The sequence below is a fragment of the Mixophyes fleayi genome, chromosome 2 (assembly GCF_038048845.1).
Source record: "Mixophyes fleayi isolate aMixFle1 chromosome 2, aMixFle1.hap1, whole genome shotgun sequence".
NCBI lineage: Eukaryota > Metazoa > Chordata > Amphibia > Anura > Limnodynastidae > Mixophyes > Mixophyes fleayi.
Window position 1 is genome coordinate 362,829,580 of NC_134403.1, and position 24,007 is coordinate 362,853,586.

General features: G+C 41.2%; 1 protein-coding gene across 2 annotated transcripts in view; it reads right to left on the reverse strand.

Moving 5' to 3' along the window:
- Window positions 1–24,007, reverse strand: part of TMPRSS2 (transmembrane serine protease 2) — a 47,159-nt gene that overhangs the window by 12,014 nt on the left and 11,138 nt on the right. For both annotated transcript variants that reach the window (XM_075197281.1, XM_075197280.1), the window contains 7 exons: window positions 11,804–11,877; window positions 8,534–8,744; window positions 7,761–7,847; window positions 6,252–6,362; window positions 4,057–4,186; window positions 2,185–2,295; window positions 539–582 (listed from right to left, as the gene is read on the reverse strand). In XM_075197281.1, coding sequence (XP_075053382.1) covers window positions 539–582; window positions 2,185–2,295; window positions 4,057–4,186; window positions 6,252–6,362; window positions 7,761–7,847; window positions 8,534–8,744; window positions 11,804–11,815 — 706 coding nt within the window. In that variant the 5' untranslated portion in view covers window positions 11,816–11,877. The remainder of the gene's footprint in view (window positions 1–538; window positions 583–2,184; window positions 2,296–4,056; window positions 4,187–6,251; window positions 6,363–7,760; window positions 7,848–8,533; window positions 8,745–11,803; window positions 11,878–24,007) is intronic.

Consider the following 24,007-nt stretch of genomic DNA (forward strand, 5'->3'; position numbering starts at 1 on the left):
TAGGCAACTATGAGTTAGCGTTTGTAAAATATATATATATATATATATATATATATATATATATATATATATATATATATATATATATATATATATTATTTCAGTTACATCCTTGAGGGATCCTAGTATTTCTTGGTTTCGCTTTTGTGCAATTATTTTTTCAGTTATACACTTTCCCAGTTAATAAAAGTGTCATTTGTAAACTTAGTTGGGACAGGTGCATCAAAACTTCATGCACAGACCTGGGGCCAGCCCTGAGAATAGTAATGACAAGTTCATGTCTAACTGGCCCTGGAAGACTTTATTGCCAAACCCATCTTTATATAAAATGAAATTTATATATTCAACTAATTATTACAGTACAATCTGTGGTTAGTTGAGTAGGTGATGTAGCAGGTTTGACGGATTATGTCAATAGGTCAGTCAGTGCAACTATGATAGATACTACTATGATATTCTTCAATAGAACACATTGCAAAATACAATCTATTGTCACAACATGAGTCACACAGTAACTGTGCTGCAATAAGACACTTACCGATGCACCTCAGTGAGATCACCTTCCCAGACGGACAGTAATCTCTGCAAAACAAATTGTGTTGTTCAATGCAAACAGCTAAGTCTTATTAGTCGTGGGCAATTTGTAGGAAGATCGTTTCACATGAATAATTTCACAAAACCAGGCTCCCAATAAGAGAATCACCTTGTGCCTAACGCTTGGTACCAGATCCGTAAATTAGAATTCTAGCGCCAGGGGCAAGAAAGGCAAATGCCGCCCCCCTAACCCTCAATTTTAACCAAATGAACCTAAAATATTCCTAAATTGCGCCCTCCTTCAGCTTTGCGCCATGGGCAGTCGCCCCCTGTGGCACAGCCCTAGTTACGGCCCTGCTTGGTACACACCTATGCAATCATGGTGCAGATCACACGATTCCCCACCATTTGGTCAGATACTGCAAGAGTGTGTACGCTTCCACTATCCTGTTTTATAGTACCAAAAAAATGACGTTGCATCTGTGAATCTGGGTTTATAAACTTCTTAAAAATAATGATCAACGATGAAACGATGTCACATTAATGATAAATCACAGATCTGAAGGTAAACTGTGTAGGTGTGTACTCATGAGTTGGCACAATCATGGGGACTTCACAGTCATTCGTGAAATCGTTAGAGACATTGGGCTAGATTTACTAAGCTGCGGGTTTGAAAAAGTGGGGATGTTGCCTATAACAACCAATCAGATTCTAGCTGTCATTTTTTAGAATGTACTAAGTAAATGAAAGCTAGAATCTGATTGGTTGCTATAGGCAACATCCCTACTTTTTCAAACCCGCAGCTTAGTAAATCTAGCCCATTGCTTCTGAAGTATGACTGCATAGGTGTGTAGGTTTATTGATCTCATTATTTCCTGTTGCGTGTGGCATGCTTGTCTACTTTACATACATTGTTTCAGTGACATGTGGAAAGGAGGTATGAAAAGTAGAGGTGGGCCTAACTTGCGTCACCCAATGGCTGGGGTAAATGTATGATTATGCTAATTGCGTACTAATTGTGATAATTGAGGTGGGCGGTGCTTGATGACCCGATTTGAATGATTGTGGGATGTCACCACCCACACTGCAGGCAGGTAAGTTCTATTCTATTGGGGGAAAATTTCCTGCTAATGCGGGAGTCTAGGTGGTCTCACACTAATCCAGGAGGATAGGCAACTATTATGTATAGTTGATTTACAGTTTAATCCGAGTGGGAGTTCAAATTAAATGTCCATACACAGTGCTACATGACCATGGTCAATTTGTCTCATGCAGTCACCAACTCTAACTCACTGCTGATTGGATCCCTATAAACTTTTCACTACAAGCAAAATGAATGGTAATTGGCTGTATTGCTACCAGCACCTCCCCTTTTGAGATGCCTGGGACCCAATCAGAGCAGACAGGAGAGGAAGGACCTGCCTATATAACCAATAATCGTTCAGGCTTTTAAACAAAGAGCAGTCCGGAGGGAGGAAGGATGGGGAAGGCGATGAGGAATGGACAGTAGATGAATGTAAAAAGGAGTCACTGTCAGGACACCAAGTCTGCTGTCAATCACTGTGCACCCTTTTGATTCACTTGTGTTCCTGAACTAAAAACTAAAGCAAATTAATTTGATTCAGGGAAGACAATGGAATGACCATATACCTGTTCCTGAGACTAGTATGCAACTTCACGAAAGGGAGACTGCTGTTCACGCTGGCAAAACCTTTTAAATCCGATGAGACATTTTCTAAATAGTTACCATAGTAACTGGACCTGTGAGAGAAAAGAGGAATATTTTAGTGAAACTAATAAATAAGTCTACTGATCCAATGCTTCCATCAAAGAAGCAATGTCTCAACTGATGTGCTGTATATATAAAGCAAAAAAAAGAATACAAAATATAGAATACAATAGCCTTGTAGGTGCTATTAGCTGTTGAATAATTGTATTGTCTTTTTTTATGAAGTCAGGGAAATTAGGGGAGAAGTGTGGGGGGAAAAGTTCACGTGATGAAAATGCAGAGATGGTCTAGGCTGGGACTATGGTCACAGGTTCGGTACCGGTCAGAATTGAAGCAAAGGTTGATGATAGGAAGCCCAGGGGGACCAAATTTTGTAGAAAGATATAGAGGAGTCCCTCAACATGCTGCTAATATGTTCCATCTGGTAGGTGTGCCAAACCCCACAGCAGACCATTGGAAGCCTCGGAGACGTGGGGGCTCATCCAGGAAGCAGCCAAGGATTGTTGAACCAAATCAAAGGACAGCAGCCCTGTATGGACGTATTTTGGGACAGTCTCACCCCATATGCATAAAGGTTCCAATGTGGTCACAGTTTCTCCAGCAAGCAGCGCTTGCCTGTGGGTATATGGTGTGAAGTCTGGAGGGGACATAATATAACCTATGGAGTAGTTTATTGGCATTTTCTTTAATTCTGACATTAATGGAACAGCGTGCCGTCCATTCCTAGATATCTGACCAATCGTCGCAGCCCAACGGTTCCCTCAGATCTGCCTCCCACTGTAACCTCCGTAGTGAGAGGAAGCATTACGTAGCACAGAGATGAGGCCTTTTTAAGAAGGTCCAGAGACACATAGGCTCTCAAACACAACGGGCGTTCTAGCTGACAGCTGGGTTTTGACTGTGTGATGGAAGTGCCTGATACTGTCCCATTGTAAATCCACAGTGCTTTGTCAGCTCAGAGAACAGTGGGAATAATGCGGTCCTGGTAATATGATTAAGAAGTAATTTGCCCCTGGCTGCCCACTTGCTATGCATAAATGGGAGAGGCCAGGCTTGAAGGTGGGATTGGACCAGAGGGGTATCAGAACCGCGGGGGCGGGAGAGAGAGAGAGGCCATTCTATTACATGTATATCATTTTCAAAAACTAATAGCACAAAATTGCAAACACATTCCAAAATCCATTAATATATCAAACCAAATTTATCTAAAAAAAAAATAAAATATATTTTTATGCTTTTTTTTTTTCTTAAATCAGATATCTATTATAAAATGGATGGCCAGACATTTTTTATATTAGCAGAAATAATGCATCGCCGTTATGCTGGAAAGGACTAGAAAAATTATGGCTACCACCTTGTGATGGCAAGAAAGAGTCACTCTTATTAAAAGGAATGCCTTCAGGATAGAAACATTGGGTATATTTACATACAAAGAGATTAAACGAGGAATCTATTCCGCAATGTTTCCTAAATTAATTTGTAAATTTATGTATATTGTTACATGGGTTAGCAGCAAATAGTGTTGCTTAATTTGCTTCTGTTTTTACGCCATCAAGGTTTGTGAACCCTTTACCTGTTTTTTTTTTTCTAAACTCTTAACACGGTCCATAATGGATACGGTTCATATACCGTATTTTTTTTATCTTGTGTCTCGTACAGCAGAGTTATAAGCACATCTCTGGTCCCATATGCTTAGGTACATTTAGCTATAAGTTTCCTGTAATGTTAGCTCTCTGTACAAGTCATTTAAAAGCACTTCATAGTCACAAGTGTAATGTAAGTGAAAGTCATACCTCTTATAGCCCATTGACTCGCACGTCATAGTTCCATATATATTGTACCAGTCATCAAAACACACATTCTGCCATGTCGCCTTGCTGGGGGAATAGGCTTGTAGAATAAAATTAGATCCATATAGTCGTGCTGGAAGAAAGGAGAAGAGGGTCACCACATTTAATGCAAGTATTATAATTAACCTTTATTTATAGGGCGCCCCATGTGGTCCGCAGCACCGTACAGGTAAAGCAACAAATCTACACACCCAGAATCAACAAAGACAACCTGGAAACATAGGCAAAATAGGTACAGAGTTCAAAAGTCAAAGGGCAACACCTCCCTCTATGGATATGTTTGGTCCGTTCGAAATTACGGATACTTTTTAGAATATTTTTTTGTTATTCTTATTGTTATTATTTGTTAATCCTGTGTTGACGGTATGGAAATTTTACAGTTTAGTCATCTAGTGTTTCTTGGAAAGGTATATAGTCTCTTGTCCGGCTCCAAACTTATTTCTGCCACATCCACATCAAAGACTTTGGACAATTCAAGAGCTCCCAATCTTTATCCCATAAGTAGATTACCTCGAGAAACCTAAAAGAAAAATTTGCTACCCAAAAGTAGAGGTCTCCAAACTCGAGGAAGAAAAATTAACTCACACTAGGAATAGGTGATGGGTCATTCACTTATTGATGTTTGCACAAGCCCTGAAGAAGGTCATACAGTAGCTGAAACGTGTTTGAGAAACACACGCACCACTAACAGATTAGAGCGGGCAAAACACAGAAGTCATTGCATTCTGATGTGGAATGCAAGGAGGACGTGTAAATCTTTATTGGCATTTTATATTAACATAAGATGAAGAAAATACTTGAATTTATATACAAATGTTCAAGCAGCTTATTAGATCTTTACACCCACACGGAAACAGAAGATGTGTAGAGTCTTGGAGGAGCTGATAGAATGACCTATACCCAGCGTGAGTTATCTTCCTTGAGTATGGAAACCTCTACTTTTGGTTTTCTTGAGATAACATACCAATGAGATTGGAAGTGTGCAAAGTCTTTGATGTGACAGATACCAGTTTGGAACTGGACAAGTGACTAAACCTTTGTGGGAAACAATGGATGATTGAACTGTGCGATTTACATACATTGGAACTGTATGTTGATTAAGGACAAGGACCTGAGGAGGAGAATTAACACAAGACTAATTCTAGAACAACAAGAAAAACATTTTAACCAAGTATCAGTAATTTGAACCGACCATACATCTCAATAGTGTAGCAACCTTTTGACCCCTGCAAATATTTTTGAGGCTAGACTCATGGAAAGTGGCTCCCTACCACTCATGTTTACAGAGAAACTTTGAGCACAGGATAGTGTATTGTTTTGATTACACATAAGCAAAATGGATATTTATTAAAAATGAATAAAGGATTGTGAATCTATCGCCTACAAATCGCGTCAGCAGCCATTTTTGAGAGCGGAAACAATATCCATGCAGCCTACCAATTCACAGAAAGCCATTGACATTAGGGGAGCAGGCAAAGATGCAAAATTGATGTGCTCTTATGAAGATTGGGTAAGTACTTACAACAGCCAGAAGGTGTCACTGTACCTGTGTCTTCTATATAGGGATTATTTTACATTTGAGATGGAGGGAGAACAGTGGTAGTCAACTGGTGGCTGTCAAGCTGTTGTGAAACTACAAGTCCCATCATGCCCTGGTATCTACAGACTTGTAATTCCACAACAGCTAGAGAGCTGTGTTTCTTACTAAGAGCCGAGAACCTACCTTATAGTGGCCCTGATGTCATGAAATAGCCATAGATATTTGTACAATAGGGCATGTCCCATCAGGAAATGTTTGGGATCTTGTTGCCAATGGGCATACAATAAGAGGTTTGGTGCATGGCCCAATTTGCCCTCATTTCCCACAACCGGGAAGCTGGCTGTGCCGAGCAACGAATGGATCAATCCTCTCATTAGGCCTGAGCCCCGATCAACAGGACCAGCATTATAAACACGTTAGGGGGAAATTGAGGACCTCTTGGTGTAGACAGAGGATAACGTGCCTGAGAGATCGGACTTCACCATTATTTTAGTGCTACATTCTATGAATTATTTGGCCAATGACCTATGTGTAACGTGGGCAGTTTCCATTCACTGATACAACAATGCTCTATTATTATCTCCCATCCACCACTTACCACAATAGTTCTCATCTTCTCCGTTGGGGCATTGGACCTTACCATCGCACCACTGGGAGGCCTGGACACAACTTGATGACGTGCCACACTTCTTCTCACAACGTGTGCTTACTTTGTAGAAGACAGAGAGAGACAAAAGACACCGTATGTGGGTTATGGAATTTATAACATTGTACATAGAGCATGTCCCATCCTACTGCTTATTAATTAAAAGGATCTTTTTCTAAATTCATGACAATAATCAGACTTGCAAATAAAAAGCTTATTCTGCTTGTTTAATGGAAATTTCAGCTGCCATGTATCAAATAAAAACAAAAACAAATACAGTAGCCTGGAATTTTTACATTTGTACACTAAACATTATGGGACAAACCATGGAACAATGCAAGGGGTGCAAATTAGTTTATTATTTTGCACATATGGAAAATACTGGCTGTTTTTTCATGTAGCACACAAATACGTGATAGCTTTATTATTACACTGAAATTTAAAGTTGATCTAGGACATGCCCTACCCCATTTTAAATTTACCTCCCCCTCCAATGCAACATGGTTAAGCCAAGTTGCAAAGTTACTCTTTTTTTATTTTGCTTTGCTTTCCTTAATGACTCAGGCCCTATAAATTGAAAGGTAAGATATGTGTTTTTTTTCTTTTTTTCTTTACAGCGGTGCTCCCCAGAAAACACAAGTGAACCAGTCACCAGATGGAGGCATGGAGTTTTAGCTATTTAAATTACAGTTCAAATTTAAAATAGTATCCCCCACCCTTTTGTGCAAGAGGGACTGCATTGTAGCTTGCTCTATAGGCTAAACTGCTTGTGTGTGTAGCTTTGCGATTTCGCTCATCTCTACGTTACACACACAAAAGTACCACATATAATAAACATATTCTAACAGTCTCTTTTTCTTATGATTAATTTAAACAATGATTGATGCTAAATAGCAATACTTTTTTTCTGGTGGGAGGGGTGGATATATTTAATTTAATGAACAGGATTAATTTAATGAACAGGATTTTGGACTATTGATGCAATGCGTACAGTACTGCGCACTTTCACCTCTCCGCACACCTTGACGCACTTTTAGTTTACGCCTGAGTTTCTCGAAGCGTACATCTTGATGCATGATGATGAACCATTGAGGCACACAGGGGGAAAAAAGAAAGCGTTTTGTGATGTGTATTGGGTGCTATTCATAAGTGAGACCTGTTTGGTTTTGGTCACTGAATATTAGTCTCTGTGGCGAGCCCGGCAACAGAACTGCAGATGGGAAGCCTAACCTCCAATCACAGCATCCTCCCTCGGCTGTCACAGCCTTCTTTGAAGCATTTTTACTTCTATAACAGTTACTGAAACCTTTACGAATATTATACATTTGTGAGTTAGATTAGCAGCTTCTCTGTACGTAGCAATTTGCATTTTACGCCCTAGGGTCCCTTTCATAAAAAATACAGTGTGGTCAATAACTAACCAACCTTTCAAACAGCCAAAGAAGGACAAAAAATACTTACTGAAATACCAGCAAAGCACTGCAACAATGATCGCTGCCACTGCCAGAATACAGATGATGGTGGCTATACATAGAATCTTTTTCCTATCTAGAAGAAAAAGAAAAACAAAACAAAACGAAGATCAAAATAAAGAATTAAGAGCTGCAAATGACGCTCTTCCTCTTTCAAAAATAATGGATCAAGCTTCTGTGCATCTTAATGGCGGACCATCTAGGCACATGGGCGAACTGTAATATATCAACTTATTAGGAACCAACGACCTCATTAAGGCAGGAAGTTCTTAGTTTATTGATAAACGCTACTCTGAGGTACGGGGCTGCCAAGATGAAATTTTGGGGCCCCGGTACAGCAACTTCTTGGGGACACTTTCATAGCTGCCGACGGAGGTGTGGCCCCACCAGGTTGGTGGCTCCTTCGAATACACAGACAGGACAGGAAGCCTAAGCAGACCTAGGCCCTGGTACTTTGTACCTGCTCACCCCCGCCCCCTCTGGGTGCCAATGTTCAGGTATAGTTGAGATTCATCATCAAATTACTTGGAACTAGAAAAAGCAAAATGTATTCTCATGGATATAGGTTCAGCTCATATAATACCTGCCACCAATGTGCATAGGAAACAATACTCGTCGGAGCCCTTTTGCTGTCCCTTAGCAACACAACCTGTAGGGCAGTGTGTTAAAGGGCTCACGGAACAAAGTTATTGAAGGTTATATTGAGTCTTCTAGCTAGCTACTAGAAGGTGATTTTTTTTTCTTTTAATTAAACATACTTACTTATGGAGCACCACGTTGCTGGTTTAACGTGTTGGTTTGCTGGCACGGAGTGGTGAGGGGATACTTGGGGCATGTAGTGTGGCACTGGTGAAACACATTGCGGGGGAGGAGAAACAGATTCATATACGTTGTACGGAACTCTGTCCTCGTAGATGTTGCCGTGCTCTCCGTGGTACCCGGCATTGTCGTAATAGGATGGGGGAGGAGCGCTCTGTAAGTACAATAAGAGAATCAATTAGATTTCATGATACTAAAAGAGGACTCTAACCTTATTTCCATTAACTAAGGAGAGTGAAGCATAAAAAAAAGGAGTAACTTTGCACCTGGGTGAAACCATGTTGCATTGGAGGGGGGAGATAAATATAAAATGTGGGGACAGATCTATAGTTGGGATAGGGCAAGTCCTAGATCTACTTTACATTTCAGAGTAAAAATAAAGCTATCAATTATTTGTGTGCTAGTTAAAAAAAAAAAGCCAGTATTTAACTTATGTGCAAAATAATAAACTAATTTGCACCCCTTGCATTGTAACATGGTTTTACTCTTTTTTTTGCCTTACTTCCCTTAATGACTCAAGCCCTATATGTATTGCTTCTAGCTTTCCTAATGGAACACCCACCTGAAAATGCCAACTAACCTTTTTGAAAACTACTTTCCTGGCTGTCCTGTTACTATGTGTTAGTATCACATTGGAGTTTAAAAAAGCCACCTCCAAACCAAATTCTTCTAAACACATTAGAATTTTTGAACCTCCCCCTATATTACAGACACATGAAGCCACATGCTTTTAGAAAGCATCCCACAGTGGATCATATGCATGTCAAAAAGTTAAAATGTTAAAGCATAGCCTGTCAGTTAGGCTACTGTGATATGACTGACCCTTTCTCATGCATGAATTCACAATTCACAGTGACAGATATTCAGACTGATCTCTCACACTGGCTATGAATGATATAAGATAGAGAAGCATATCCATCATTAATTTCAGTTAAATTATTCAGCTCAGTCTTTAATTCGTGTTTGAAGAGAAAGTACAGTCGCTAATTGGCAATATATATATTAATCATTTATTTAAAGGGATTGCAAAATTCATTGTTAGGGATTGGCCTGGTATCTACACCTACATCTGTACTTAGAGCAAAATGCTTGTACAGTAAACAAACATTCAGTTGGTGATTTTATTCACTGGAAATTGGCTTTCAGTCCTCCAGATTACTCATTAAACTTAAAATAAATGAAAAGAAAATAGTTAGCTGGGTTACTACAAAAGTGAGATGGTTGATTAAGATTTAATGGTCTGTCCCATAATTGACCTAAGAAAAGTGAAGGTTCTTCTGTCACAGTGACTTAACAGTGAACACGTAAAATGAATACCTACATGAGACTTTGTTCCAGAAACTCTTTTACCCTCGTCGTGATTTGTGTCATCATACAGCGAGGGAGGGGGGGGGGGGATGACGTTATTTGCAGCAAGTTATATGATAACGTCCCTACCCCACGGACTTTGCAAAATGACCTTGTGGAATCCTGGGTGGGCGACTTACTCTCATTTTCCGGGAGAGGCAAGTATGCAAACCGAAGTGAAAAGTCAGATTCATTTACATTTTGGTACAGTATTGTTATTTTTATCCTCAACGTGCTTCATTTATAAGGTGCTGAAGTGCTACTCAGCACCAGACAGAGGGGAACATAGAGCATACATAAAAGATATAGAAAATAAGTGCATATGAGACAAAGGTTAGAGTCCTTCTCATAAGACCTTACCATTGGCTAACTGTCTCCTGGCAAAGCATGTTGGGAGATGTAGTTTCACAACACCTGGAGCGCCACAGGTTGGCCAGACCTGATCTAGTAGGAGCAGGGCACAGTTGGGACAAAAGGTGCAACTAGAATTCAGAGTGGGGATTTGGACAGTAACATGAGGGTACCATAGGCAAACCGAGGAGGGGTTTTCTAGTGCCTGGAAACCCGCCTCCAAGCCTGGAGCACTGTATAATTGAGGTGGCTGGACCCTGCCCCCGCTTCACATGGCTCTACTTGAAAAGGGAGAGCTGCATGCACCTAACAGTAGTGCACGCAGCATTGCCCATGTATATTATGGGGATAGGAAGAGTTGGAGAGCAGCCAAGCACTGTCTAATATTATAGCCATGCCCCCATGTATACTGGTCACGCCCACTGGTGTCGTGGTGTGGAAAATCCCCTCTATAAGTCCTGCGTTTGCCCCTGGGTACCAGTGGGAGCAGTACAATAGGCAGTATAGTAGGCTCTAGTAAAGAGGTGACTGTGCACTTTAAAATGAAAGATGCCCACCTTGCCATTGTGCTTTGGGGAAAAGAATGAAAAGGTCTCTACCACTCTTTCTTTTAAGAAATAATGGATAGAAACCTCTGAAATGTGTTCCATTTCTTAAAGTGTACTGATCACCATTCATTGAAGGCAGCCATGTTTTTCTCTAAAACAATAATCATCAGAAGACAGCTAATGAATTGGAATTATTGACGTCAATGAGACATAATTCAGTGTTATAACTCATGCTTCAGTGATGTCACCTAGTGAATTGTTAAACTGAACATTGTATATGGGCCATTGGTAAACTTAATGTAATAACATTAAAAGAGCAAACAAACTTACTATTGGCTGCTTGTATACCTCAAACAATATGCTTTACTGAACTAAATAATAGAAATGGATAAAAGAGATGATTAAATCTGTCAGCGCACTATCTGCCCTATTCCCACTGGAATGTCGGGGTGGGGCTTCTCTATGTTCCATCACTCTGTACTGGGGAAGAAGAGGAGAGACAGTGCTGACACTGCTGGGGCTTTCTTGGGTTGTATGTGGTCTTTTGAGAACATAGCTCATACGTAACATTTTGGGTGTAGTTGCCTTAACAACTTGTAATCTTAAACCTTATATTGGAGACATGGTTTGCCAATGGTTGTAGTACAAGCTAACCTTGGCTTTTCAGCAGTTTCTAGCTCAAATCCTTTGTTTTAGAAATTGATTTTCTAACAACAGAAAGTTAAAGCAATTGATTTGATACAGAGGTTGAAAAGTGAATGAAATAGGTTTATTGCGAAGTCACGGGGGGCTAAAGGAAGACTCAGATAATTCCTTCTAATTTCGAAGTACAAAATTATAGACGACATTTCGCGCCTACTGAATTTCCCCATCTATAATTTTGAACAGGTTAAATAAAAGAATAACTCTATAGACCCTCCCTGGAAATCAATAATTAGTAAACGAAAAAGTAGATCATTTAACTCACCTGATTATACATCTTTGTGATGAATCAATGAGAAGGTGAAAACTGGACCATCCGACAATTTCACTTCATAGACTCTGAAAGAGAAATTTTAGTATTCATAATGTCAGTTCAGGACATGTCATTTAATAATATCATTCATTGATCCTCTCAAATTCTAATTACTTACCCATAGTCATATTTATATTATTGTGTTACAAATGCAATATAGACTTAAATTAAATTTTTGGACAATTCTCTTTAAGTTTAACTCTAAAGGGTGTAGTGTAGTATGCAGAAGGATAAATGTGACAGAGGTGGGTTCTTCTATAGAGAGAACATACAGCAGAGTTAAAATCTTATCCTACACTGAGGAGCTCTAAAAGGAGTGAAACAGTCTGTCTGCATGTGCAATTACACCTTTGCACTGGCCTGTGTCATGCTCTGAATACCCAGTGATAAAAATCAATGTCTCGGAGGACTACTATGTAAATTACATACCCAAAAATCAGTGCTCCACAAATGGATTTTTATTTGCATAAATATCATTAGATAGTTGCTTCCAAATCTTGTGCCATGATTTCAGTAAAGCTGCTCCCAAGGCAGACAGAGGCTTAGAGACATAGTCTGAGAGAGTGGGACAACTGGGTCTTTTCAAGATTTGGGCAACCTCACAAAGTTTGAAGTCCTCCCATCAGGACATGGTGTGAAAAAGGGAACACAATGGAGCATAGTATTAGCCACACACCTCAGGTGGAGGTTATTAGCAATACTGAAGAGCTAGGCCATCCCTAACCTCCATCTAATCCATTCCCTAAAAACAAAAAAATCACATGCATTGCCACTCTCACCAGAGTGCCACCGTGCATACATCCCAATATTTAAAAAGATAAAGGCGCCAATGGTCGGACAGCGTACAGACCATTCTTTATTCTAAACTGTCCTGCATTCATAAAATATTGCTCATTTATGTCTTAAACTAATCATGAGATTTGGGAGGTATGCGCCATTCAAGTGAAAAACCCACACTCACAGTCTTTCACTTAATTTTGACCAGTTTGGTGGGTTCAAATGACGGTCATGTAGTGTGCACATATGCAGTAATTAAGCTCAATGTAGAGAGAATGCAAAAAAAAAAACCCAAAAAAAAAACCCCCACAACATATGCAAAGTGGATTGGCTGGATTGGAAATTTTTGGTCATTCATTGCAGTTTAAATGATTGTACGATTGTCCGTTTGATCGATCAGAAAGCTCATTCTGAAACCACAGAACCCGAACGAGTCTGGCACGATTCTGACACAGAGACAATAGAGAAAAGCTGCTTTGCTATATTAGATGACATAGTAGGAATGTGACAGTCCAAAGTCTCCACATAGGTAACAAGCATCGAAGTGACGACTTTACACTCCTCACCTACTGAATGTGAGTATTTGGGTCACCAAAATACAATGCCTCCCTGTGTCACTATAATCAGCAGACTGGTAAGCCCGGAGCTCTCCCTTAATAGCTCTGAAACTCCCACTTATGATTTTATTGAGACATTGAAGGGTCTTTTTGTTAGAAAAGAACAGGAAAACTTTTTTCTTGAGCATATTTTCCTTAAAAACAATCTTCCAAAACCTACTTTTCGCTATCCAAACATTTTTTTAAAAAGGCTTAGAGTCCATATCATTCTCCTCATACTGTAGAAAGTCTCCTGCATTTAATGCTTTAAGGGATGTGAACTGATGGGATTATGACAAACTAGAAATTTTGAAAGCTGTTCTGCAGAACAATCTCCTTGTGCAAACATTTCACTGGTGGACATTGACTGTTAATATTCTGAGTCCACCACAACCCCACCAGGCAACAGAAGGTACTGACGGCCCATGTTCCAGCTGTGTTCATGGACTATAAATTGTGCAAAATGCTACAAATACAACGCGGAAAGGTGGAACTCGAAGACTATCAACTTCACGCCTCTGCGGGAAAGCCTGAGCCACACGAAGTTATCACCGCGATTGCGCTCGTCTCTTGTACAAGACAATATTTATTAGTGGTATTTTGGATACAGTTACCAAACATTTGCTGTGTATATAGCAAATGTTTGGTAACTGTATCCAGAATAAGGTCCAGTATATTGCAATTATTATATTACAATGATATTATTCTGTATACTAAATTCAAATCTACAGGATCTATTCTTACACAGCTTTAGAAGCTAATAATTATCCATATGGTGCTTGTTTAATGCAAAACAAATGTCATTAAGACCATATTTAGCAGACAAGTCATGAGGGGATCTTAGGGCACCAAGATTATTCTAGACAGCACCAAGTGCAATGTTCAATGCACCTGCTTCAACGCCACAAGTGATTGGAAGTTTAACACAGGATGAAGAGTTTTGTTAGCAAAAAGGGTGATCTTTCGCTTCGAAAGATGACCCCTTCTGGGTTGAGTGAGTATTATCGCCGCTGAATAATCCAATACGCTTTTTTTCTACCCAAAAAATCCGAAATGTGAGAAAGACGACTAGAAAATAAAGAGACTTAACTGAAAACTGAAGGTCCACATCGCCGATGGAAGCGGCATGCTGACAGGCAGCGATTCCGAACACATAGGACTCCGGCACTTCTCTTTCACGTCAGTGCGACTTACGTGAAGGTTAATTTAAAGCGGCAATGTGTGGACCCCGCAGGCTAAGTGTTTAACCTGCGGGGTGTTTAACCTGCGTTGTGCAACTCTGCTCTTCGGAGCAGAGCAGACAGCAATTATGTTAATGTACGACAGCTTCAACTAAGCGTTCATTAACATGGGGGAAAAAAAGGAATTATTTTTTTTTATTGATAAATAGCATTATTAAGGATGTCCACTGCAAAACGTCTCTTCAACCGTCGCATTTTTTTTTGTTTTTTTTCCTTCTAGAGAGCAAAGATAATACAACAATCCATAGACAAACAAAAAAAGCTTAACCGGTTAGTCATACATGCTAGATCTGAGATAACATGTTTTCTGTATTGTGTATAAAGCCCTGAACATAAAATGCAGCATTGTAATTACTGATGACACAGTAACCTTAGAATTCTGCAATGTCATTGACCATCTTGTGTACAGTATCTGACTTTGTGATTAGAACGATAATACAAGACTAACACTATCAGGCCATAACGTTCTTAGTCATGACTGCGACCAAGAACCAGTATTGTTTATATCTGGTTTAACCCTTCGGCAAACAGACAACAGCGATGATGTTCTATGTTACACTTCATGAGAAGAAACAATTTGAATGCGAAAATGTAGCAGTCGCCAAAGCGAAACCAATTATGTCGCATATATATCATTGTAAGATTTGTATACACCGTCATTCTTAATAACCAGCTTAACGGGAAATATTCTTGTGTGTCAATTCATAGCACAAAATTTCAGACAGTTTCCTAAACTCAGACACCTTAAATTAGTACAGAATATACGAATATGGCCTTTATAAAATACATTTTACATATTTCTTTCCTCGCAGAAGCTGAAATGGATTTCTAAATGCATTATAACAGAGAGGTATAAGAATGCGTTCATAGTTCATACACCAATTACAAAAATAAATGTTTGTCATTTTACTGTCAGAAGAACAAAACAGACCACATAGATAAACCAAAGAGACAATGTCACTCCAAATAGCTGTCCGTACACTGTTTGATTCCAACGCTTGGAGCAAGAGCCTAACAATGAGATCATTGCCCAATTTGGACACACACGTAGATGGCCTAATTGGAGGCCATTTGGCCTCTGAGGCCAAGCAGGTGGATCACTTGCGTAATCACTGGGACCTGTTAATGAGGTGGGAAAAAAACCCAGTGATCTTCTAAACACACTTTTAGATGTGTTCGGTAATGATCCAAATAGATGTCAATTGACCATTGCAATCTTTTTTGGTACACTCAGAAATAGCTATTTGCCCGATATCACTTATGATATTGGAGCATTTGTGGTCAACAAAACTCTTCATAAGAAAAATTCTACCATTGACAACAGGCAAATAAAAAAATATATATATAAAGCCGTAGCGAGAGTCAGTACAGGTCAATTTATTAAAGGCCAAGCCCTAAAATGCTTAGAATTTTGGTCATTACTACAACTTATTATGTGTGGTTCCAAAACGACCATTTCTGATCAAAAATAGAATGGTTTTTTCTACTCACCACTGGATGAATTGGTTGGATGTTGATGGTATCCGTGTTTATAAGTAGTCATTAGTTACCCACATTGTATGGGCCGCTAGCAATAGAACCATTAAACCTCATCTCCAAAAATACAAACTGTCCCTTCATGTGTTTGGTCAAAGCACCCAGAGATCTCATTGTTTGACTAGGGCTGAATAACACAATCACTCAGTTGGTGTCTCACTTCATATTGGGTCTGTCAGGAATTTGGTTGATTTAAGATCATGGAGAGACCAATCACTTTACATGTAGAGAGCTTTATAATAAGGCTTTAACTCCGGATAGCAGAGGTTGTGAGATAGTAGGAAACAGGAACTGACCGTACACAACCACAAGGAGCTGTTGGAAATTGGAGAAGTTAATCTTTGATGTTTACGACCTGAGAGTCTCTGCCCTGTTCAGTTTAGTTAACCTTTTAAATAACCTGTAGTAAAGTACTTAGAAACTAAAAGATTGCACTAAAGGAAGTTGATGCATATGAAGAAGGTGTTCGAATATGCTCCAATGTACAGAACTCAGGATTTGTCACACACTATTTATTTTTTCCGTTTTTTTAGTTGTAGTTAAATCGAAAAAGTCAGATATAACATACATGTGCCCACCAAGTCTCATCACAGGCCTTTCTATGAGTGACTTTAATATAATAAGGGTGATAGATAGATAGATCGATCATCATCATCATCAATTTATATAGCGCCACTAATTCCGCAGCGCTGTACAGAGAACTCATTCACATCAGTCCCTGCCCCATTGGAGCTTACAATCTAAATTCCCTAATATAGACACACACTCACAGACAGAGAGGGAGAGACTAGGGTCAATTTTTTGATTGCAGTCAATTAACCTACCAATATGTTTTAGGAGTGTGGGAGGAAACCGGAGCACCCGGAGGAAACCCACGCGAACACAGGGAGAACATACAAACTCTACAAAGATAAGGACATGGTCGGGTATTGAACTCATGACCCCAGTGCTACGAGGCAGAAGTGCTAACCACTAGGCCACTGTGCCTAGATAGATAGAGGGATAGATAAGCATTGTTTGCTGTTGCACTGAGAAAAATCGATCCCACATAAACCACGCCTGACAATAGTGGAATTAATAACCCTAACTGAATGGGGTGATATGTAAACACAACTTTTAAAGTGGTCCGGCTACCTATACACAAAGGAGGCAGCCATTTTCCCAGATGACCAATAGCCACAAGAATGCCACCTATGCATTCAATAGGATCTTGTGACATTACCGAGGCACAAAGTGCAACTGGAGCCAAACACATTAAAGGTTGTTTACAAAAGGCACAACATGGGTGTCTCATACTTGCCAGAGAAGTGGCAACTGCAGAGGGGGGAGCGTGGCACCGCAAATTGTGTCATTTTGGCCCTACCCTCCTAAACCCATCCTGTTATAGGGTCAATATGATGTGATCCACAGTGAATCGAGTCTTGGAGGACCCCATCATGCTCACTTTACTAGGAAGTGGACTCAAAGTGGGGGAATGTCCTGCTCTACTGGGGTCCGGAAGACCTACTCGAAATTGAGAGTCCCAAGGACATTTCCGGGAGAGTGGGCAAGTATGGTGTGTAGCTTTTCATTGTGGGCAAAAGGTGTCTATTTGTCTACGTTGTTCAAATATGTAGGCGAGTGCTTCTGTCTCTCAAAATCGTGCATAGTTGAAATAAAAAGTAAAATACCCCCTTTAAAAACTACACCCCCCATCCCAATTTTAACTTGTTGAGTCTAGCCTCATTTATGTCTTAAATTACTCATGAGCCTGTGGCCGTTTCCGGCTCGTGATAGCTGCAAAGAGGGGCGGGGCGGGGCAGGGCGTGCCTGTGGCCGTTTCCGGCTCATTGTAGCCACAAAGCGGGGCGGGATGATGGTGTGATGTGGCTGGAAGGGCGTGATAAATGTAATTTTTTATTATAATGTATGTATCAATGCCCCATGTTGGCCACACCCACAACACAATGATGTCACGCCCTTTTAGTCGCTGACGCTGTGCGGCAGCACATGGTTTTTTTCCGACTGGAACGGAGGTGGGCCTGTGTACTTTAAATGCCAGGGCTGATTTTTAGTCCCAGTCCGGCCCTACTAGTAACCTTAGTCGGACTTCTGTGCCTGGGGATATTAGCAGGCTCTTCTGGATTCCCTTCAGTCACAGTCCACAGCCACTCCATGTTCTGTACTTGATCCCCACTATAATAGTCCAGCTCGGTTATAAACTTTCAACTACAACAGTAGTTCAATGTTCTATTACAGTGTTGGCTAATCTGACACTCCAGGTGTTGTGAAACTACAAGCCCCAGCATGCTTTGTTAATATATAGCAGCTTAATGCTGGGAGTTGTAGTTTCACAACACTTGGGAGTGCCACAGGTTAACCAACAATGTTTTATTATATGCTCTTATAATATTGCAAAATAGCCGGAATTGTTGCATTTTTCAAATCGATAAGGGAGTGACACTTGTAACATTCTGTACCAGAGATATCAGTGTGTATTCAGTATAGTAACAGGGAAATGTTCACCTTACACTATCTGATATGATATGACGTCTAACGTGTGTTTTCTTCCTGTACCCGCCCTCTATATAATGTTCATCATGGGAGACATTCCTGAATCAGTGTTTGCAGACAGGACACTTCTGTACTGTCAACAATGTTGCAGATAACAATGTATTTTGTAATTTTTTTCTAATCTTTTGTAATGTTTTTACAATCATCTATCTGCATCATACAAGTGTGACGCAAATTCTGTTAAAGTTTTATTTTTCCGGTGTCAGACAAGCATTTTAAAATACACAGTTTTACACTAAAGGGAACACTGTCTTACTAAAGAGTTTCTGGTGCCAAAACGCCGCACGCAGCACTCCCAGCTCGCGTCCAGAGCGCCGCACGCAGCACTCCCAGCTCGCGTCCAGAGAGCCGCACGCAGCACTCCCAGCTCGCGTCCAGAGAGCCGCACGCAGCACTCCCAGCTCGCGTCCAGAGAGCCGCACGCAGCACTCCCAGCTCGCGTCCAGAGTGCCGCACGCAGCACTCCCAGCTCGCGTCCAGAGTGCCGCACGCAGCACTCCCAGCTCGCGTCCAGAGTGCCGCACGCAGCACTCCCAGCTCGCGTCCAGAGTGCCGCACGCAGCACTCCCAGCTCGCGTCCAGAGAGCCGCACGCAGCACTCCCAGCTCGCGTCCAGAGAGCCGCACGCAGCACTCCCAGCTCGCGTCCAGAGAGCCGCACGCAGCACTCCCAGCTCGCGTCCAGAGAGCCGCACGCAGCACTCCCAGCTCGCGTCCAGAGTGCCGCACGCAGCACTCCCAGCTCGCGTCCAGAGTGCCGCACGCAGCACTCCCAGCTCGCGTCCAGAGTGCCGCACGCAGCACTCTCAGCTCGCGTCCAGAGCGCCGCACGCAGCACTCTCAGCTCGCGTCCAGAGCGCCGCACGCAGCACTCCCAGCTCGCGTCCAGAGCGCCGCACGCAGCACTCCCAGCTCGCGTCCAGAGTGCCGCACGCAGCACTCTCAGCAGCTGTTAGACACCTCCCAAGGAGAGCTATAGACTTTTTATAAATATGGTTTATGTGCTCCAATTCTATAAATGCGTGCTAAGATATAGGAACACTAGTAATTCTGCACCTTAAAGCTTCACTACCATTTATATTCTCCACTTTATATTTAAAAATGGCTGGGGAGGGGGTCTGTGAGCGGGATTAATGTGACTGTAACTTCTAATTGGTGCAGCTTACACCCTCTCTCTACGCCATCACACAGCCTCGACTTTCAGTCGGGGCTGCAAGACTAACTCTGTGCAGTCATATTTGCCCCATGGAAACATGGCTGCATGGCGCTGCCTCCAAGGCTCCAGTGAATGACACCCTGGGTAGCATTATATTTCATCTTACCCTAGAGCGCAGCTTTAAAACCTCCTTGTAAAATGTGGGTACTTTAGCATTAATAGTAACTGCCATATAATGTGCTTAGCAGAGTTCCCAACCTTCAGGTGAGTTTATTTTGCAGGTTGGAACATCTCCTGCTGCATAATCCACTAACTACATAACTTCCTTGTTCTAGCCGACGTCTGGGATATTCCCTCAGTGTTTTTTTTAGTTGCCGCGGGATAAGACACAAAGCAGCCGTTAGGAGTCACTAATGCAGAGAGGAGTCATATTTTGTTTATAAAATTTGACTTTTTAACTCATAATAGCAATTAGGGGTCTATGTGTGAAGACCTGGGGGTAAATGTATCAAGGTCCGATTTTGCAAATCCAGCGATTTTCTCAGGAGAGTTGAAACTCGCAGATGTATGAAGCGGAGATTTCATGTAAAATCGACTGAGTTGTGCTTCTGACAAAATTGCTGTTTCCTAAATCGCTAGAGATCAAAGTCCCGACTGTTTGCCACTCCAGCTATACAAGTCTCAAGCTGCGATGGAGAGTTTGCTTTCAAACACGCCAGATACAACACGCTGCTTGCCCCCTTCCGCGTGTCCCCCCTGCTATAGTGCCTCCAACCCCGGCTGGTTTGCCTAGTGCTGGTTCCGTGAAAATCGGGGGGACCCCACGCAAATTTATTCCACGATTTTCACGGAAGCAGCAGTAGTCTGGCAGCACTAGGGTTAATAGTGAATAGAGGGGGGACCCCACACTTTTTTTTTTTTTTTTCAACTTTTATCTATTCTTTACAGATTTGACAGCTGCCGGAGCTCCGGCTGTATGACAGGCAGTGTAGCAGTGATGGCTTTATAGAACACGCTGCTACAACACAGGGGAGTTCGCTAACATGGGAGTGTTTTACATCGCAGAAAAATGCCAGCGATTTTGAAGATCAGGGTAAAAATCGCAGCTTGATACATTTGAGAAATTTTGGACTAAAATCGCCAGTTATCACCTGCGATTTGCCACAATTTTAACACGCTGGAAAAATAAATCAAAAAATAAATCGGACCTTGATACATTTACCCCCTGATGACACGATTTTCATTCGCTGCTTTATGTCAGTGGCAGAAGATTTTCATTCACGCCACTTAAGACGTTTTCACTGGGGCAGCTCTGCGGCGACTCTGGCTGGCAGTGGTAAGAGGACTCTTACTGCTCTCCAGGGCAGCTCAGGGTCCTGCTGTGCACAAGGGAGCCAACATTGCTTTATTTTAATAGTAATTTTAATAATATTAGTATGAAAACTATGGGGTATATTTGCTAAACTGCGGTATTGAAAAAGTGGAGATGTTGCCTATAGCAACCAATCAGATTCTAGCTGTCATTTTGTAGAATGTACTAAACAAAAAACTAGAATCTGATGGTTGCTATAGGCAACATCTCCACTTTTTCAAACCAGCAGTTTACTAAATATACCCCTATGTGTCATGTATAAGCAGCACACTGTTGTATTATAGGTTTGCACTTTATTCACTCCTTACGCCACATTGTTTGGCATAAACCTTGTTGTGTTTTTTTCAGAGATTTACCACATCATCGCACACCCGAATTGCAATTAACAAAGGACAACACACGTGTTATTCCAATACACACCTGCAAAACCGAAATTGTAATGACCAACTAGGTATTAGGTGCTGGTGCAGCCTAAAAACGTGACCACAATCTACGAGACATACCTGTTCAAATAATACATTCACAGCTGATTAGGAATTCAACTCGGAATGTGAAACGCATTGACTGTTCCACCCTGCAGCCTCTTAACCAACCAGATCACATGTAAAGTCTAACCAGTTCTTTTAAACGTCACATATATGGAACATTCTGCAATGTCCAATGATGTCATTGATGTCTCATTGTAACACTCAATGTATATTTCTATAAAGCTGACATGGTCATCCGTTCATTTACCACCATCCCCAGGAGGTGTTCCACCCCTTACATATATTTCTATGGCTCCAAGCAGCTAAAAGGAGCAATTCTAGGTCTCTTGTTTCACCGACCTTATCCTTAGTAGAACTATAAGAATTGAACATTAAACTTGTTTATTCCTGGGGCTCCTAAGTTTCTGCAATATAGTACTGGGAAAAAATATTCTTGTTTGCCATTCTAACTTCAGTAACTACAGGAAATAGGCAGAAGGGCTTAATTGCCAACACAGCAGTTACAGCGTTGTGCAGTACAATAGCTCATAGCAACCAATCAGCGGTTAGCCATCAGTCTAGTGCTGGGTGGATTTATGAAAGTCTGTTTAATTGGGTGCTGTGCAGGTGGTTTGTATCAATGTTGGTTAATAGCCTCCATTGATTAGAACTAGACTACATGTGATTCCTAACGACTTCCTCACTTCGGCGTATTGTTAAGGCTTGACTAATAGGAGAGAACGAAGTGAGGTAAGTAGGCAGGGGGCCAAATCTCCTGTTGCCTGAAACTTGAGTCACTAATTAATTTACACTATCTGCAAAAATAAAGTTTCAACAATACTTGATATGACTCAGTCATCAGATTCTCAAGGTGAGGTTGATAAACAGTCATAATATGTCAGTTATGGACATTGTGGTCACAAAGTAAATGTGATTTGAATAAACTGTACAAAATAATCAATCAGCACAAGTATAGCGTTTACCAGCGTAAGGCTGACCCGCCAGAATACTGGGGAAAGTCATAGCACTTCCTGAGAACCCATCGCCGTGCCTAAACAAACAACTCCTTCTGATCTTCTCCACGTTTAATCTAGGAGGAGGGCGGTGGTTGGATGGAGGGCTAGCTTGGTACTAGTCATGCCCTCCGTGGGCTGCCAATGCCCTCTTCAGTTTGCCCTTTTATTTTTTTTCCGTTGACCCCTACCATTGCTTTCTCTAGTGGGCCTTTCATACCCCATCCCGACACTGCCAGTTACAATCAGTTTCACTAGGTGACGTGGTCACATTGTTGTCACATTAAATCACACCTGTGTATGTTAAACAGAAAGAGCGTTGGGTGTTAAAATAAAGGAGAGTTCTTTTGTAATAGATCTGAAGCCAACTTTCTCTGTAAAATACAATGGCAGCTAAATTGGTCAACTAAACTTCATTGGCATAGAATGCCATTGACAGTAGGGGCGTTGGCTGTCAGCAGGACTGGAAATATACCTAAATCATTAAAGAACAAATAGCCAACAGCACATTGAGTCATTAATGTTCATTTATGGTGGCAGGTTCACTTTATATTCAAGATCACATTACTGCCACAGTCTGATCCCAACAAATGCCAGGGTTATTGATATAAGAGATAGATAAGCCGCTTCCTATAGGTTGGATCATTAAAGTAGAATTCACAAAATTGGACCAATAGTCGTCATTTTGTCAGACCGACAACATGAGTTCTATCCATTGAGGAAAGAAAGTGAGAAAACTCATTTCTAAAGTTACAAGGCTTATTTATCAATCTGCAGCGTTAAGGATGATTTTTTATTTTTTAAAATATTAAGAAACAAGAAAAAAAAAGTGTGTGTATGTGGGGGTTGGAATTATTTTTGGGAGCGTGTCACCTCACTTCATAATGCTTTAAAGAGTCTTAGTAATGGTGCCACATAGCTAAGGCTGGGTACACACAAAGTCCCGATCAGCAGCCAATTCATGTGTACACACTATACACGTTTTACACGATTTACCTTCAGATCTGTGCTCTTCATTTGTCATAACCATCGGCTGAAAAGATGATGACTCTAAACTCTATGGAGATCTATGGACACTGCTGGTCATTAGTACATACACAGTGCAAGATTGGAACGACATTGTTCCATCGTTACCAGAGATTTGCAGTCTGTTTATAAATTCAAGCAATACTATGTACTTTGGAATGATAAGAAACGCTCGTTGGAGCATACACACTAATGCGATATCGGGCTGAATGGTTGTTTATCGTGTGATTGGCCCGGTAATCAGGTGAAAATCTTGTAGCGTGTACCCGTCCACTGATCGGCATTGACGGTAGGCCTGACAGTTAACAGGGCGGGAGAGAGGACAAATACTTTGAGGTGGCCCTGTTATAAAGGTGCTCCAGCCCCAGGAACAAGCAGAATGTGATTCGTGCAATTGGGAGGAAACTGGAGCACTTGTAG